Source organism: Falco punctatus (assembly GCF_963210335.1).
Source record: "Falco punctatus genome assembly, chromosome: 1".
NCBI lineage: Eukaryota > Metazoa > Chordata > Aves > Falconiformes > Falconidae > Falco > Falco punctatus.
The window spans coordinates 77,765,156-77,784,704 of NC_137580.1; the positions used below are offsets into that span (position 1 = coordinate 77,765,156).

The 19,549-nt window shown below is 45.9% G+C and overlaps 1 protein-coding gene across 1 annotated transcript in view; it reads right to left on the minus strand.

Moving 5' to 3' along the window:
- DCHS2 (dachsous cadherin-related 2) overlaps positions 1-16,999 on the minus strand; it is a 250,110-nt gene extending 233,111 nt beyond the window's left edge. The window contains exon 1 of the mRNA XM_080384716.1: positions 15,096-16,999. Coding sequence (XP_080240842.1) covers positions 15,096-16,910 — 1,815 coding nt within the window. The 5' untranslated portion in view covers positions 16,911-16,999. The remainder of the gene's footprint in view (positions 1-15,095) is intronic.
- Between the last annotated feature and the right edge of the window lie 2,550 nt (positions 17,000-19,549).

The window sequence follows — 19,549 nt, forward strand, 5'->3', positions numbered from 1 at the left end:
CAGACACATGAGGAGTAAGACTGAGATGCTTGTTCTCCCCAGTCATAGTTTCTATTTCTTGCTTTTTAGGGATGCATCTTAATTCAATAAATATTTTTTCTGAAAGGGATTACAGATATTCTAAGTATTCAGATATCCTGCATTTTCTAGAGCATTTTTAAAAGTAGGATGAGGAATATGACAGATGACTGTCTGCCTCTTGAGGTTCTTTGAAGGCTTCATTAACACCAAAGAAAAGCAGTTTTGGTACTGCACAGTGACAACATCCATGCTCACTGTGACAGGCCAGGAATCTTCCCTGTAAGTGACTTTGTCTGACATTTGGAAATTCTTTTATAAATATTGTTTTCTCATTGAGTAACTCTCATACACACTATTTCCAGCCATACCACTCCCAACAGAGAATGACTGGCCGCTAACAGTTGCTTCATTGGGTGAGGCTGATCAAAGTCAGGAATGAGTTTTCTCCTGCTTGTCCACAAGGAGGAAGCGGAGAGAGCAGAGAACACCCAAGTAAGAAAAATTCACTACTAAGAGCAGATAAAAACACAAGCTTAAAAATACTTGCAAGAAGAGCTTACATAGGAAGCAATCTCAGTAATTTTCAGAGGAGTGAAAGAAAATGTCTTATTTAATTGGAGACATGTAAGATTCACATGAGAACAGCTTTGTTATGAAGAAAACCGGAAGGTGCAGAAGCCAAAAGGAGCTGGACTGAATCCCAGCAGTAGCTCTATAGTATCTCCAGAAGATGCTTAGAGACACCATGGAGGTTCAGATGCCAGGGGCTTAAAGAATGAATGGCCTAACGAAATAAATCTCTAATACATCAGCCAGTAAAAGGTCTCACCAGAGGAGGAACTCTACTAGCAACCCCAGTTAACCTGTATATTATTAAAAAAAAAACACCAAACAAAAAACTGAGAATTAATTCACATACAAGTCTATGAGCCAAGAGAAACATAAATAGCTAGCCCTCAGAGCAAGAAGATGAGATCTTAATGGCTGTAAATTGTTGAGCTAATGCTCAGAAGCTATGTTGTTCTGTGGATTTCTTCCCCAGCATCACATGGAATAGAGCTGAGTATCTGCTACAGGCTTCCTCAGCCCCAAGGTTAGACTTGAAGATACACAGAGAGAACTATAATGGCTCTTGGAGAAAAAAATATCAACAGGAATCATATCTTTATGAGAAGCTTTAACTTCTCAGAGACTCACAAATCAGTGAAAACAATAATGCCATTGGACATGAATACTTCAGACCATGTAATTGTAACTTAAGTTTATATTAAATGGAGGAATAAACAACAGTTAGTCTGCATCTCAAAATTTTTAAGTGATAAAAACATTAAAAATTAACACTTAAAGACAAATAAAAAAAGGGTTTGGATATGACAGAAGTCTGGGACTTCAGTCAATCATGATAAAAACATATAGGTATTCATGAACAGAAGAGAATAAGCAGAAATGGGTGTGCTCAGATGAGAAGATAGCACACTTAAAATTAGCCACTGTGCTAGACCTGAGTATGTTCCTCACTTCTGTCATCAGCAATAATTGTGGCCGTCATAACTAGACTAAGAACACAGGAATGGAAGTTATGCACCTTAAAGTTAAAATTCAAACAGCATTCAGAGTGGCAGGACCCAACCTAGAACTGTTGAAGAACTGACAAATAAACTACAAGCTTGCAGCCCTAACCATTCCAGATCTTAACAAAACCATCTCTCTTGAAAATACCAAATGGAGGGACTACATTTAGAAAAGGAGAACAACTGAATGCAGTCACTATAATCCTATCAGCCTGACCTAAACAGATAAAAATTTTTGAACAAGTTTCACAGGATAAAGACAGAAAAGATGATAAAATAAAACATTTTTCCAAGTACCTCAGTATCCTTTCCATAACAGATTTTTCTAGGCACACAAGGAAGTTGATCTGGATTTAGTAAAGCAACCAATGTAAATTACATTTCTTTACATTTAGTACAGACAACACAGCCATTAGTCAAAGAATCATATGGTAAAAAACTAGTTAAAGAAATGGAAACAAGATGTTTTGAAAAACAGAGATAACAAATGGGTTGGTTGTATTGATAACCAGCTTGTTAAGTCTATTCATTAACCGGAAAAAAAAGCAGAACATATGCACTTCCAATAACATTCGCCAGTTCTTGAAATTAGAAAAGCACTTTCAATGTACAAGATCACAAGTATCTTTACACAGAAGAACCAGAATACTGAAATGAAAAATATGGTATGACAAAATATGAAATTACATACCAATAAACTAGTATTTTTTTGCTGTTAGCTGAAAATTTATTTATTGGATACTGAAGAGGAGAAAAAAAATACATGGATGACAGAGTCAACGTGATCCGGCCTAAAAAAAGACAAGTGTGAACTGATTTAGGTGAGATATTACCAGTTAAGTATTAATATTACTGTGCAAATAACTTATCAGTTCCCATTTTGAAAATACTGAGTAAAGATGATGGGACAGAGAGGTCTGGTGACCTGGCTAAAGCCAGACACCTGATGAGAACACGTGCCTGCCCATGCATTTCAGATGGCACAGCAGTTCTGCTCAGCTTCCCAGAAACATGGGGTGGGCAAAGGGAGCTAGAGCCACTGGGAGCCCTTGAGGATGGTTGGTGCTGAGATTTGCACCTGTAATCCCCAGCAACATTTCCAACTTTCATCCACACTTTGTAGGAAAAATAACCACGACTCAGTGCATAGGCCCAAAACATTCTTTCCATTATGAGCAATTTGTAAGATTAATGCCATAGCATAAAATCAAAGTCTCAAAAAGTTCTTTAAGTGCCCTCCAAGAAGATACAATAGACATCAAACATCTCCCAGGAAACATATGTTTTTTTCAACATGGCATTTCAACAACAGTGTTAGAAACTGTGGGATAACTAGTGTCCCATAACCACAGGGTTCTGGAAATGTAACACAAGTTCTGTTCTAACTCCCAAATACGGGCTTGGGTCCTCTCTTCAGACAAACTTCTTCTGAAAATTAAAAGCAGTCAGCCTTTCAAAAAGTTTCAATTGTTAGCTCTTCCCCCCACCTCAGATACAGGCACAAATTAAGATTAAAATAAATTTAAAAGTAATTATTTATTAGTTCCATGAAAATTTAAACCTTACTTCTTTAATTGGAGATTACAAATCTAAGAGACTTGGTGTTTGGTTTTTTCAGTGGAAAGAGAACACAAAAGGAACTTGGTATCAGAGCAAAACCATTACAAGGCTGCAGCACTGCCAAAATTATTGCTAAAGACATCAACTTCAAAGGCAGCTAAAAAAAAAAAGAAAAGAAACAACAAATTCTAGCATATGGAAGTTTACTTTAATAGTAACAAAAGGAGCAAACAAACAAGAGAGGCCAAATATAAGGGGGTGTACCTTTCTTCCCTCTTTTTAAAACTGGCATGAAACTCCGTCTCTTGAATCTTTTAAAAATTACACAATCGTAAATCTAAAGGAAAAAGCATTGTCTAAATTGTGACTGTTTTCAAATTAAACTCTGGGGAAAATAATTATTCGACTATTACTAGTGATGGCAGCACATATTGTTTTCAAATATGTTACATTAAGAATAAGTTTTGTTGTCTGGGAAAGCACATCCCATTTGTATTGGAGTTCATTCCACTCCCTTGCTCCTACAGCATTATGCATACAGTGCCCCCTTCCCCCTCAGAAACCCACAGACACACTAAATTATTTGGGATTTTCAAAATCCCGAGAACCTGAACACACACACACACACACACCCCCCAAAGAACAAGTTGTGGCTGATTTCATTGCAGCTTATGTTTCTAAGCTCCCTGCATGCTTGTGCAACAACAGCTTTTCTGAAAAGATCCTCCCAGTGCCCCACAAGTTGTGCAGACATCAACTGGCACAATGTTGTTGTATACTATTACCATATGGCAGCATTTTACATTTACTTTGCACAGGCTTACAGGTCTACACAATGCAGAGCGGACAGGAATTACCAGGTTTGGTCATTTTTAAAATCCAGTGTTACTGAATTTTGTGCTCTGAGGTTAAACAGCCAGTCTTCAATTTGAGCAATTTCATCCCCAGCCTTTTGCACCATGAACCAGAGACTAGATCCTGATGGGGCTCCACACCCTGACCAACCCTTGCTGTACTAATGGTCCTAAAAAGCCACCCCAGAACCACACTGGAGTAACTACGAGTGTAAACACAACATGCCCCAGGAACACTGAAGTGCTTTCATTGATCTCATTTCTCGAAACACTGTAAAATCAAATTCTTCGTGATGCCTTCATGAGCAAGAGTAACAGCACAGCACACAAAACACTCAAAAACTGGAACCAACCTGCTGAGAACTGAGCAAGCGCCGAGTTGGTACATTCAGGTTACTCTGCCTTCCCCCAAATGTAAACTGCGAATTTTAGGATTTACATTCTGTGTTGTTAAATTCTTGAGATTAACATATTTTCTAACAGTACACCAAAAACCCTATCTATACATCCTGCACTTATAGTACAACATACAGCGTAAGCATTACAAAGGGATAATCCTTGTCTCAAAGAGCTTAATCTCCTCCATTTGGGAGCTTCTAAGACAATCAAAAATCTTTTCCAAAAAGAATGACAGACACACTTTATTGAGTTCATGCCCATGTAAGTGCACATCAATCCTACAGAAATGTCATTAAGCATCATAGCGATAAAAGTACCAAGCTGAAATGTATCCATAAAATCAGCTAGTTAATAAAATTGTGGGATTTCTTACAGAATCAAACTGCATAAATGCCCAAGGCAACAGCCTATCAAAAGATCAATAATGTATCCCTAAGTAAAAATAATTAGGTGCCTATACCTATGGAGAATACTTAATACGTAACCCCATTTGTGTACAGAAGCACAGATAAAGATATCAATGTATCTGTAACTGATAACATGTTGTCTATAAGAAAACAGCTTTTTAAAAATGATAGGTCTGTTATCAATGGAGTCACACAACAGAAGGACACTTGGGAGAGAAGGCTTTGGTAAATCCTAACGCTGGTCTGTCTGGACTGAATTCAAAGCACCTACAAAACATAGCAGGAAAAACTGTGTGTAGGATAAAACTGTATTTACTGGGGTTTTTACACATTTGAAAACAAAAGGTCACGTAGAAGGTAATGTCTCAGAGGCCAAGTGCAGTTGTCTCCAGCAGTTTCTCTGACTGGCAAGATACATCCAGTTCCTTGGAGACTGCATTAAAACATATGTGTTTGTTTATAACTGTTAAAAAACCAGGGCATACACAAGTTGTTTGTCTCGCATGTGTTTAGTCAGACATCAGTTAAAAAACTGCCCTTCCTGTTACCCCTTCCCCAGTACCAGATGTAGGCACCAGCCAGTGGAAGTGGAGCAGACATAAGCATGAGGACTTAATTGTCTGCATGAGGGAAGTCGCTGGGGACAGGGAGGGAGAAGGAGAGACAAAAACATTAACACAAGGTCAGTGCAGGGGACCGAGAGAACTGTCAGGGCTGAGAGTTAGTAGATTTGCTCCTACTACAGCCAACAGTGTTGGTACTGCAACAGTTTCATGCTTAAAGCAGTGAGCACAAGTAAATAGGCATGGCAGCATCCCAATTTTTATTTTAAGTCATATCCAGCAGGAAATGGAGCTAGTAAGGTCTGGCATAAATGTAACACTTGTTTCTGTTTAGTGCAAAGGGAAGAGACAGAATCTAGAGCTGCATCTCTAATACCGTACTTACAGAACAAAACCTCACTTCTAAACAAAGCACCATTTCAAAGTCCAGAGATTTGCTCCATCTGGAGTGACCCACATTGTCAATGGGAAGCTTGTGGAAGTGAGGAAATAGGCACAGAAAAGGGCTGTAACAGAAGCACTGTCCCTGAACACACGTTCTGCTAACGCTCACTGTCAGATGCTACAATGAAGAGTGAGGCTTTGGGCTGTCAAGTTTACCCACATTAAGGGAAGCCTAGTGAAAACCTTCTTTGCACTACTGAATTTAAATGGGACTGAGCGAGGAACAAGAATTTACGTCATACACAGCACAATTCCATCAGTAATCCGCCTACTTTGGTATGTAGTTCCTGCATCTACCGTGAAAATCCTAACCAAGTCATTATCAAGAGGAATCGGCAGAGATTTTACATCCAAACACAGCCAGCCAGCACATGGGGTCCTTAAAAACATCCCTTCTGCATCAGCAGTTATTTACTATCTTATATATTATATAGTAAAAGCACTAACAGTTACTCATTTGGTCATGTATGTGTTAGATAGGATACAACTGTTGAATCTGCTGCACATTTTTGTACATAAAATTTTGTATATAAAATTATACATACAAATTTATATAGGAGAGCAGTTCAGTACAAAAGGTGAGAAGTATTTGCACATTTCTGTTGCAATGCTAAATACACCACCACTGGACATGTCTTCCAGACATGACATAAATCCCTTGCAATTCAACATTGACCAGTGATTTCACCCAAGTGCCAATGAAATTAAAAAGCTCCTGATTTTGTGCAGCTTCTTACAGAGTCTCAAAGAGCTTAGAACTGATTGAATGAACTGTGATTTATAAGTAGTATTTTAAAAATCTATTACTCCTCCTAAAATAAATGCCTTTTTACATAGACTAGTAAACTTTCTTCACAGACTGAGAGCAAGGATAGTATTTTCTATCAATTATATGAAATGTGCACTTTCTTCTACTGTATCTAACAAACAAGGCTTTATTTTATATTTTCACTAGTGTCACATTTCTGCATTTGCCATTCAGAAGAATAGCTACTGGCCAAATGCTTTTTTTTTTTTCTCCTCGAGCTAACAAGAGTAAGTACTGGACAAGGGAGAGGTGATACAACAGACATGTGAAATCACAAGTAGTCAGGACCAACCATCCCCCCTGTCTCCAGGTTCAAAGGAAAGGGGAGATTCCTCACGGAGCAAGCAGATGATGAGCACACCCTTTGCCGCAGTACACTGTGGGTATGTTTCACAGAACAAAATCCATTCAGGGTTACAAATACATAGAAACTCTATCTTGCTTGGGATGTCTCTAAGCTGAAAACAGTTGAACACCGAGAATCCATGAGGGAAAGATTCACGTTTGCCCTGTTCTTATACTCATGCAGGGCATATGCTTTTAGCGCCTATGAGAAAATGGATATAGGGCTAGATGGGATATTGGTCCAACACAACACAGACAGGCTCTTAGGTGGAACACCTGTGCCAAGTGAGTGTGTGATACTTTCCCAAAGTGTTTGTTAGCTCACATCTGCACCTCTGTACTGTTGACACCTGCAGCAGGATTTGGATAATCAGTGGGACAGACACCCCCATTCCTTGCTACAGCAGTGTTCATATTACTTACCATTTTACACCGGATGTAGAGTAGGGATTGCTCAGACTATCATTCTCTCTATCATTATCAAACTATCATTAACTGTGTGTGTAAGTTTCTTCAAGCTATCTACATGCATGTTGAAGCCCATAAAGCTTCTGACTAGGTTCTAAATTAAACTCATGCATTTTAAAAGAGAAATGCAGACCCTGTAAATCATTGACCTTTTTTTCAGCATGCAATTAGAAGTCTGTTTTCAAGAACGAATTGCGCAGCGAAGTAAAATAAAAAGGCTCATTCTGCCGTGGGTCAATCTGTTTGCATAGTGAGCTGGAACTTAAAGATTCCCAACTCATCTATTTCCCAGTACTTTAAAGCCTTCCAGGAAAGGCTGAGCCTTCTGCTGACCCAGCAATTTATGAAAATCTATACAGATGATAAACTGGCATTAATATTTGATAAATGAACAGACAGGCCATACCCAACCATTTACAGCTTTATTAATAATTTGCTCAAGTGTATTATAAGACAACTGCTGAAGTCAGCTCCTTGTATGAAGGTGAACACCAGCAAAACCACTACATTTCTGAATTGGAAGGCCTTCCATCTAAAATAGTTCACCATCATTACTCCAGAAGGTCAGTGGCTATAAATGAATGCTTGCTGGACACTTAACTGATTACTCCTTGTGCTACAGAACTCTCCAAAACTAGCAGCCAAAGGTATTCAAGGACTCTGTTTGCCACTGGTGATCAGAGTAGGTTTTTAGCTAATATTTTAATACAGAGATTTCTGCAATATAAAGCATGTTATTAAGACTACTTAGTATCGTCACTCCTCTTACACTACCCCAAAGCTAGGAATACATCTAATTTCTCTACTACCACCTTTATCATGCATATCCCTTTTCTCATCATGGCTATAGACCAAAGTGTGCAGACAATTTCAGACTTAGCCATGCATAAGCCTTCATGCTTTCCCTCTTCCCAGACCCAGCTTGCTGATGACAGTTAAGACTCCCTCAAGAATTGGGGGAAGAAGGTCCTTTTCTGCATCAATTTGAGAAATGTTTTTGTTCTCAAAATTTCACATAATTTTTAATCCTCAAATAAAAGCCAAGTATTTCCATGTCAATGTTTCGTATGTTCTCCAAGCGGTGTGTTCAGTTAACAAACAGCTGTAGATTCAGTACATGAGTGGGGGAATTACTTGCCTCCAGAGATCTGTTTTTTGCCGGTAGCGGACAACGAAAATTTAACACTTACCACATTTAAAAGTCACTACAAACTAAGAGCAGCAGAAGTCCCAGGCTTCTACCTCCCATTTCTCACATCCTTGCATTTTCAGGATCACAGCTGGTTACATCCACAAAGCACCCATTCACTGTTGGATGCTGGCACTGAAAGGACTGCATCAAGGAACAGACTCATTCTTATGAACATTTTAGTTATTAAATGGAATGGTTTTCCTATTATTAAAAAGCTAGAAGGGCACCACAATCAGAATTCTTCAGCAAAAGAAAGTAGAAATCCTATTCATTTATCATTAAAGTTTTCTGGTTTGGGTTTTTTTTTTCCATTTTTCCCCTTCATGCAATCAGCTCAGCACTGCAATCAGAACACTACTGCACAGATTCAAAGAGACATTTATTAACCTCTGAGCCCAGACTATCCCACTTCTAAAGCCATATATTAGTAGATTACAAAAAGTTGTACATAGCCATGAAAAGTGATTAGCTATAAAGCTATCATAATCTACTGAGAATCTACTAAATGGCTTTTGGAGTGCAAAGGGATGTTTGTTGTGAATTTAGAAAGAAGTAACTACAAAATCATACACCTAACAGATAAAGGATGACATGTTAACTGCTTTCAGACTCAGTAAAATAACAGTACCAATTGGATGAACAAATAAACAGTTTTGCATTATAGTTATAGGTTAGGTGTTGAATTTCTCTGCTGTAACTGTAGTTCAGTCTGCAGTTTGGTCTTCCTGTTGTCAACGGTACTAGTTTCAAAACACAGTAGCAATCTAAGCCAACAACCAAAATCTGTGTTTTCTGCAGCAGACTTCTTTAAATTGGATGCAGTGAAAATTACACCTGGAAAGCTCAGGAAGCCAACAAAGGAATGCATGCCCTGATCTCTTCTAGCTTCTTTTTGTCTTACCTCTAACTAGGATGAACTTGATTTTATAGCTCTTTATAACTTCTGTGAACCTAGTTTGCTGGCTTCATTTCTGGTTTCAGTAATTGTAATATGGACTAAATGATCCAGGACCAAAACCATTAGAGAAAGGACTGTCCTTTTAGCTCCTTGCTTCAACATTCAGGGAAAGAAAAGGAAGAGAAATACAGTCTGCAGCCAATGCTGCCACCTGCTCAGCAGCTCACTGACAGGTTAAAGTCTCAAGTCTCCATCCCTCACAGCAGGGATGCACCTGCCATGCCTTTCTGTCCTCCTAGTTTTCTTTTTCCTTTTTCAGAAAGCAGAGAAAAAATAGGAAAACATACACGTTAATGTCTTTTCTAGAACTCTCCCATTCTCATCCAACCTCTGGGAAATGTGTATTTCAAGTAAGAATGAACAACTTTTCTCAAATATATGAAGTACTTAAAAGTCCTCAAAATCCATGCATTCTGCTTGCATATATTATACCTTTAAATATCATTTTCTAAAACCCCACAGGTTTATTATTCCGTAATACTATAGGTTAGCTTTAACAGCTTTAAACAAAATCTTTCTTTGCTGTCATTGCATTTACAACCCACCCCCCCCACAATCTCAGCATAAGAAAGTCTGTTACTTTTAAATAAAAAGAACTGAGGAGCTCTAACCAGTGAGCTAAAACACCCTCCTTAATGGACCAGAAAAGTACAAGTTCTCCTAACAGCGGAATGCATATTAGTGTTTATCATTTGACAGATAACATGCATTCTTCCTTTTCCTCTGTTCCGTCAGAGATGACTCTAAAGCCAACAAACATTTATTTTCTAATAAACCATAAAAGCAAATAAATTCAGTAAAAAACAACTGACATGACTGTCACTAATTCATGACAATTGATGTTCTGTTCAAGATGCAATTACAGGTACGTAACTCGTTATACTTTTCATAAGAATGCATGTGGCAGTATAAAGTGAATGACATTTATGCCACAGAGTACCTTACAATCTATCAGCACACCCTGACAGTAGAAGCAAGTTTAACTTACAAGCCCCAAACATATACAGAATATACTATGCTGTATAACACAAAATTAATACCTTCATGAAGTTCAAAACACGAGTTCAGCTGAGAGCTGCCACAGTCACCAGGTCTCTTCCTAACTATAAGCTCTGCACTGCCCAGTAGGGGCGAAATACTCTTTTATGCAGGAGTCCCCAGAGGATACGAAACAGAATGGGGTGTTTCCACCTCATCAAAGGTGCAACAAAGAAAACTGATGTCAACCTGACATGCCAAATTATTTCCCTTTAGATCAAGTTTTAGCCTGCTCCATGAAAGACACAAGAGAAGGGTGCATAATATACTGCTGCTTCAGCTAGAAGACTGAAAATCCTGACAAACCTAGCAACTCAGTACTATAATTTTGAGACACGTTGTAATAAAGAGGACTGTCACAACGAGTATCAAGAAGCACTGCAACCACCTAAAAAAGCTTGAAAATAAAATCTGTAATCACAGTTAAATCTATATTACCAAGGCAGGTCTATAGCAGAGCTTTATTCCTTAATTCATTCATAGGATTAAGAGAATGGCTCAGAAGAGAGACACTTTGTCACACTCCTCACTCTTAGGCCACAGAGGTGCAATCATCACAGACGTATGCATCAGCAGATGCTAAACCCACCAGAAACTGCCAAGCTGACACCAAAGAGTGCAGAAATAGGACATAATCATCACCATCACTCAGTAGTCCACAGGCATTTGTAATCACATTGGTCTTTGAGAATGGGATGAAAGGTATAGTAAGTAAAACAGGAGAAAGCCCAAGGTGCTCTCACTCATTCCTCCATCTTACCGCCTTTCTAGGTCACACTAGGTCTCCAGGAAACAGATTTATATTGAAGTTCATGATTCAAGTTCATCACAATAATTGAACAAGAAATATCCATGAGGCCAGAGACCACTCAAAAATAATGCACCATACCTCTACATGAAGAAACAAGAATGCCAATACATCTACCAAAACCAAAGCATTATTAAACCTTCTGCTGACATCACACAAACAGTGCTACTGCTACTTCCATGTTTGTTAATGCACTACAGTTTCTCCCCAACTGCATTCACCTTTTCCTCCCTGTGCCTGTATCTTTTTTAGTTTTCTTCTTTTTAATCATCCCACTAGTAAAGCTTAAATTTTAACACAGGTGTATCTATAACAACCAATAATAAACCAGAAATTCAGTATCCAAAAATGGACAAAAATATGATAAACACTGTAGTGTCTTCAAAAATCTACTTACGTGTTTCACTGCATACTTTTGCTCTGCTTTCTAATGTTTGATAACCCATTGCTTTCCCTTTACCCCATTTAGACTTGCCCCTATTTGTCTGCTCAGATTTCTGATCTCCACCTGCATTATCCTCCCCAATGGCACAATCATCATATTGGCACATTTCTTTCTTATATTAGCTGATGCAAGCACATTCCACTTATTTTTCAGGAGGCAGATTCAGCCTTACTAGTCAATCTGCACTGAAAGGGAAAGCCCTTTGTCAACACAGAAAAGCCCATACATATGCCTGGAATCAAGCAGTATTTCCAGAAGTGGCTGAAAACTTGGTCTTCTAAGTGCATAATCAGTTCCTCCAACCACTGAATTCCTGAGGAGCAGGAGAAAGGACTAAAAGACAGACTTACATGCAAGTTGATACACTTCATAGATCTAGCCCACATCATGGGCTAGATTTGTGAAAAGTAGGGGGGAAATGAAGATAGCCTAAATAATAATCACAGCAGGAGTAAAAGAACTCCCAGGAAGAAAGAAATCTCTTATTACCAACATGCAGTCAAGAACACAAGGGAATAAATCACCTGGTATCTGGCAGTTGGGCAGAGCTACAGCAAAGCACTAGGGCAGAAAGCCGCAGACATGCTGCAGCACCACAAGCTACCAGGCTAAGAGGGCTTTACCATCAGTCAGATTCTACCATCCACATTGTTTCTCCAGAAGCCAGCCCCCAATACTGCCCCTCCTCAACCCAACCCCCTCTCCTACACTCCTCAGGGCTATTTAACTACTTAGCGGGAACGAGCTACAGCTGCACATGGTCCATGTCAATCAACCCACTGCCTTCGAGGCAAGGCCACAGCTGCATGTTATCAATGCTAATTAGCCCGCTGCCTTCATTCCTCTACACAGACTTACAACCTATGAAGTGATGGTCTGTCACCAGCTGGTCCCCAAGCAGAGGTTACTAATGAACAAGACTTCAGCGATGCACTATTGCAAGAGCCCCTCTGCTTGCAGAAGGGAAAGACGGGAAGCTTTAGAAGACTTCCAGCTACTATGATTGTGACCCAAACATAAAAAGGAGCGCCAACGATTATCACAAATACGTGATGAACACCCACAGTCCTCTTCTGCTGTCCCCCGGGTTGCAGAGCAGAGGAAGCTAAGTGACTTGAGTAGTCTCCTGCAGTGTCTTGGTTCATTTTCGGTTCTTGAGGAGCAGCAATAGCACGGCCTGTGGCTATCTCCTTTTCATGCTAGCTTTTAAGTTCAAGCGCCACATCAGAGACAGGACTCATACCACAGACCCTGAAAAATGGCTTGGCCAAAACCCAAACCGTTTTCTTCATTCTTACCACTAGCTGCAACTCCTAGAGCAACATAAACGAAGCTGCCTGGTTCATGATAGCTCTTCCTGCTCACAGTGGTTGAGTAGAAGGAAAATAGGGAGAAAGAGGATAGTTTTAAAAGGTGGGTACATTTAAAGCTTAAAAGGTGGGTACATTTAAAGCTTAAGCCTATTATACAATGCACTATGAAACCTGAACATCACTATGATGACCCAGGATTAACCTGCAAGTAGGAACGCCACCTTCCTGCCCTGGCAGTTCATGGGATGCTCATCTGCACGTGTCTCTGATGCCTCATTCTCGGTCACCTTTGGCTTTAATATGCCAGGTTTGATCCATCAGGCACCAGGACCTAACTATTTCATTCTACACTCTGAACAGGATTACGGCAGCATGGTGATGCTTTCAAAATTCAGTACACCACGGGTGATACCCACAGTGCCTCACACCTTTGAACTGCTCGAAAATTTGCACTATTAGTACATCAAAGCCTACAAGAAAAAAAAATAATAATAAAAGCACAATCGGAGGTAATTTTCTTTAAAACGCTTCAGGAACCCTTTAGGGTGCTTCTGATTAAATCAAAAGCAAAAAGCGCCTGTTCGTTACGCCCAGCCGCGGCAGGGGGCTGTGGCCGTGCACCCCGACGGCTCCTGTCCTGCTGCCGTTCAGCACCACGGACGCCGACGGCGCGTCCCCGGGCCCGCGCCCACCTGCGGCAGTGGGACCCCCCCTCCTCCCCGGAGAAAAACAACTTTTTAAATTACGTTATTAACTTTCTCCCGGCCTTTTCCTGGGGCGCCAGTGCGTTTTTTTCCCCAGGGGCTGGAGGTCACAGAAAGGGCAGCGATGGAATTTTCTTGTCAGTTTGGGATATGAAATAAAAAGCTCCATTAGCTCAATCCTCCCAAACTTTTTATAGCTTGATTTTCATTACAGCTGTACATTTCAAGTTCAGAGTGCAAATTAAAAAAAAACAACAAAAAAAACCCACACAAACAAAAACAAAAAAACCCAAAAAACCAACCAACCAAACACCAAGAGAGGAAAATGCTTTTTGTTGAAATAAACTGGTCTTAGACCATTGATCATCATCAATGATTCCTGATTTTAAAAAACAAATAAGTAGGCCACGCAGAGATAAAGATAAAATTATTTTTCTTTAAAAGTACTGAGAAAACACATTGCAACTCTTCATACGTCTCCTCTTTAAGCACGTTTTCCTCCAGACTCATGTAAGTACCTGCACCACCTCTGAAACGCTTGTACCTTCACCTAAGGACCTACCGCTGTGACTGTCCTGTGGGTGGAAAAGACTTTGCCCGGTTCACAGTTCCAAAACGTCCTCCCAAGCCAAAAGCTGCAGGGCTGGCAGCCCCCGGCCCCACCAAGCCCCCACTCCACGCACTCCCAAAGAGTAACGGGCTTCTCGATGGACAAGGAGAACATTTCTCGGGTTGGCACCGACGGGTTTCTGCGAAGGCAGCGTGCATTGCTTCTCACCGTGAGCTGGGAGCCCTGGACATACCGCGAGGCCCCGAAGGACCTCCTGCCCCCCGGGCACGGTGCGGCCCTCGGCTCCCCCTCAGCGGCTCCCCCCTGCCCTCGGGGGTCCCGCTCCCCATCCCCAGGGGGACACCCCACAGGCAGTTCCTCCGGGCGTTCGGGAGAGCCGCACCCGGCACTCACCGATGAGCTGACCCTCCGCGCCCGTTACCGCGCCTCACGTTCTCTGGGCCGAGGAACGCGTCTGCGAGGCCACCGGCGCTACCGGCGGCGCTCCGGCGCTCCACGGCCGCGCCACGCCGCACGGCCCTGAGGCCCGGTGCCGCTCCGCGCCGGCCGCCCTGCGCTCGCCGGGCTCTCGCCGGTGGGTGCGGGCGGGGGGAGGGCGGCGGGCCGCGGGGGGGAGGGGGGCTCACCTGCAGGAGGCAGCGGCCGGGCGCGGCGTGCTCGGGCAGGCGGCCGCGGTAGACCTGGCGCTCGAAGCGCGGCTCGTTGTCGTTGGCGTCCTCGACGCGGACGCTGAGGCGGCAGGCGGCGGCGCGCGGCGGGCGCCCGCCGTCGCGCGCCACCACGCGCAGCTCCAGCGCCGCCTGCCGCTCCCGGTCCAGGCGGGCGCGCGTGCTGACGGCGCCGCTGCGCGCGTCGATGCGCAGCAGGGCCAGGGCGGCCGGGTCGCCCTCCAGCGCGTACCGCACCTCGGCGTTGGGCGAGCCCGGCTCGTCGGCGTCGGAGGCGCTGAGGCGGAGCACGGCGGTGCCGGGGGAGGCGGCCTCGGAGACGGCGGCGCGGTAGTGGGGCTGCGCGAAGGCGGGCGCCTCGTCGTTGATGTCAGCGACGCGCAGCAGCAGCGGCTCCTCGGCGGAGAGCGGCGGCGCGCCGCCGTCCGTGGCCACCAGCCGCAGCTCGTAGAGGTCGCGGCTCTCGCGGTCCAGCGGCCCCGCCACGCAGAGGAAGAAGACGCCGGTGCCGGCCGGCCGGAGCGCGAAGGCGCCGTCGCCGCCCAGCAGGGCCAGCGCGATGCCGCCGCCGCCCTCCGCCCCGCCGCCCTCGTCGGCGTCCGAGACGGAGACGCGGGCCACGTAGTCGCCGGGCCGCGCCCCCTCGGAGACCCGCGGGCCGCGGCTCTCGGTGAGGTAGAGCAGGCGGATGGCGGGGCGGTTGTCGTTCACGTCCAGCACGTCCACGGAGACGAGCGCGCTGGAGACCTCGGGCTGGGCGCCGCCGTCCCGCGCCTCCACGACCAGGCGGTGCAGGGCCCGCGCCTCGCGGTCCAGCGGGCGGCGGAGGCGCAGCACGCCGCTGCGCTCCTCCACCGCGAAGTAGCCGTCGGGGTCGCTCTGCCGGCGGTTGATGGCGTAGCGCACCTCGCCGTTGGCGCCCAGGTCGGGGTCGGTGGCCCGCAGGCGGCAGACGGCCGTGCCCGGCGGCGCGTCCTCCCGCAGCCGCGCCCGGTACTCGCCGCGGCTGAAGGCGGGCGCGTTGTCGTTCTCGTCCAGCACCCGCACCCACACCCGCAGGCGGCCGCTGCGCCGCGGGCTGCCGCCGTCCCACGCCTCCACCACCAGCCGGTGCACCTCCGTCCGCTCGCGGTCCAGCCGCCGCAGCAGCACCAGCTCCAGCGGCTCCGGCCGCCCGTAGCGCAGCTGGAAGAGCGGCGGCTCCCCCGCCGCGCCGCCCTCCTCCAGCAGCGCGTAGCCCTGCGTGCCGAAGCGGCCGGCGTCGGGGTCGCGGGCGGCCGGCAGGCGGAAGGCGGTGCCGGGCGGGCTGAGCTCGGAGACGTTGAGCTGCAGCCCGTCCCGCGGGAAGCGCGGCGGGTGGTCGTTCACGTCGGTGACCGCGATCTCCACCTGCACCACCTCGCCGCGCAGCGTGGCCGCCGCGAAGCTGTAGCGCGCCCGCCGCTCCCGGTCCAGCCGCCGCGCCGTGCGGATGATGCCCGTCTCCGGCTGGACGTGGAAGTCCGCCAGCACCGCCGACTCGCCGCTGCCCTCCGACAGCAGAAAGCCCCCCGGCGGCCCCGCGCCCTCCGGCAGCCCGGCGCGGATGTCCCCCACCAGCGTCTCGGCCGGCAGCCCCTCGTCCACCGCCAGGCTGAGGTTATACACCGGCACCGCTCCGCCGCCGCCCACCGCGCAGAGCCACAGCGGCACCAGCAGCGCCAGCGCCCGCCCCGTCGGGGGACCGCCGCCTCGCCCGCCCCTGCACCTGCCGCCCCGCAGCCGCCCCGCCATGTCCCGCCGCTAAGCCGGCATCGCGGGCAGCCCGCACCGCGCCGCGCCGCTCCCCGGCAGGTGGCTTCGCCCCGCCGCCTCGGGAGGCAATCCCAGCCGCCGCCGCTGGGAAGGACAAGCCTGTGCGAGGGGGCGGGGAGGGCGGCTCCCCTCCGCCACCGCCCCGCGCAGCCCCCGCCCCGTCGCCCCCCGCCGCCCCTGCCGCGCTGCCGGGGCTGGCGTCCCCCGCGGGCGCAGCGTTCACGGGCACGTCGCTGCTCTGGGGCCGCCCTGAGCCCGGAGAGGTCTTCACCGACACCGATTCCTCGGGGGGCGGGGGGGGCATGGGGGGAGGGGATCAGCTGGCTTAGCTGGGATGGGGGAAAGCGGTGGCTGGCGCACGGGCTGCCTCTGGTTGCGGAGGCATGCCTCGGGAAGGACGAGAATTTAAATGAGCCAGAAATTTGCAAGGATAAACGGGTTTGCTCAATTCAGCAAGGATTTTTCTTGCCTTAATATTCTGGTCCTCGTTTTCCGCGAAAAGGCTTGCTCGTTATCCTAGCATTAGGTCAGTAAATAGCGCTCAGCGCAGCAGGGAAGCATTTACCAGAAATAAGCTGTAAGTAGAAACTTCCATCAGCTTCAGTGAGAGCGGTATTGCCTGCCTTTCTCACTGTTCCTGACTCCCGTATCTAGCTGGGAGTGGTCTAAGAATGAATTAGTGTTTCTTCAGTGACACTGAGAATATACAGCATCATATAAATGCTAAGTAGCAGGCATCCATCTTTCCATGAAAGCTAAGTACAATGCTTCAACAGTTACCAGTCTCTTGCTGCTCCCACTGGTCCTTTACCAAATTTAATTTCAACATCCTGGCAAGAGTTGGGTCAGCGAAAAGTAAATTCACTCTGGGACAGATAAGTAAAACCAGGGCAAAGACAATAAAGTGGCAGGAGGAGTTACTGCAGCTCCGTCCTCCCCTACCAGGGGCACTTGGCAGGGCAGCTGTTCTGCTGGTGGCCACGTTGCGAAGTTTGTTTATTGCAAAGTTGCTCCAAGTTGCAGAAAAGCCACCCAAGCACCGCTGCCAGAGCAGCCATTCCCCGAGGAGGGGACAAAGCTGCTGCAACAGCCCTTGATGTGTCTGGGCAGGGGATGAGAAGGGGAAGAGAAGCGAGTGGTTTTTCCAACACTGTCGGGACCCGACAGTTCTGCGTATCCAGGTAAGAGGAAGAATTAGGTTCTAAAGTAAGTCCAGAAGTCTTGGTGCACATGTGTGTCTGCATGCATGGGAGGGGAGACACAGGAGATTGTATCCACTGGATCTGACTTGCCTCCTTACACAGAGAGACAGGGCTAAGCAAAACCTAGATTTTATCAGATCTTCTTAGGCACATTCTGAGAAAGTCTCTGTGTATTTATATACTGTGATAATTACAAGCATAGAAGCAAGAAGGAAATGCTGAGGCTTTTGCCAGTTTCATTCATATTCATTGAGAAAACACATGGATCCTCCCCAAGTCACAGATGTTCAATATGAAAATGCCTGAATTCCACTGAATCACAGCAAGTTTGGAAAAACAGCCATGTCCCATGCAGCCCATGCAGTCACTAAGAAAACATGTGAATCACGTTCAGTCAGGCACATTAACCGAAAAAACTAAACAAAACCTTCTGTTGCCAAGGTCAGTTAGAGCCTAAAAAGCAAAATCCTGTATTCAGATACAGCGTGCATGAAGATAGCAGGGGAAGAAGTGAGGTGGAGGTGGTTATCTGTGGTTCTGGCAGTGTTCATGCGTTTTGTGAGACCAGGACACTTGAACGGTTTTATAACGAGTCAAGTCATATAAAAGCACTGCCCAACTATGGCATGTTTCCAGAAATACCACATCTTTGGGACACTACAGATGTTCTGTCTACTGTGAATATGAGCCTTGCCTCGTAAGTGTTCCTCCACCTTCTTCATCTTCTGCAGTCTCTGAGCCTTTTCTTCTTTCCTCTGTTCCCTTTTTTTCTCTCCCACTCTTCTGCCATGTTCATGACCTAATTCCTTTTCTTCTACAAATCATAAACAGAAGTTTCTAAATCTTGAGGAGATCTTTGCCATCTCCTGGATATATTTAGCTACCCCTGCTGTTCCCTGTCTTCACAGTGACATGCTGACCTACAGGAAAAAGAGAAGAGGCATCACATAAGACACGGAGGGAGGTTGCCACAATGACATTATCCCAAAGGAAGGAAGGGCACAAAGTTTTAGTGCACAAGTTACCTCCTCCATCCTCAACAGGTCATTCTCATGGCGAAGACACTTGCCAGGTCCTCAGATCTACCAAGTTTTTTAGTGTGAAAAGTGGACAGTAGCATAACCGTGTTTGAAGGCAAGGGATGCTGGTTAAGGCATGCTAAATGCCTGTGCATTCCCGTTTGGAAGGGACTGTCTCTCTGTGAGGCAGCGTGCTCAGGGAGCAGTAGCAGTTACTTCTCCAGCTCTCCTCTCATCCTTTTCCTGGAGGTGGCCACCTCTGACTTTGTAGGCAGGTGAACAGCAGGTGAATCCACTTTCAAACCACTGAAATTTCCAGCCCTGCCTCTTCAGGCAACCCTGGGTGGGCATCGCTCTGTTCCCCTCCGCAAGGCAGGGGACCCTGGTGCTCCTGGAG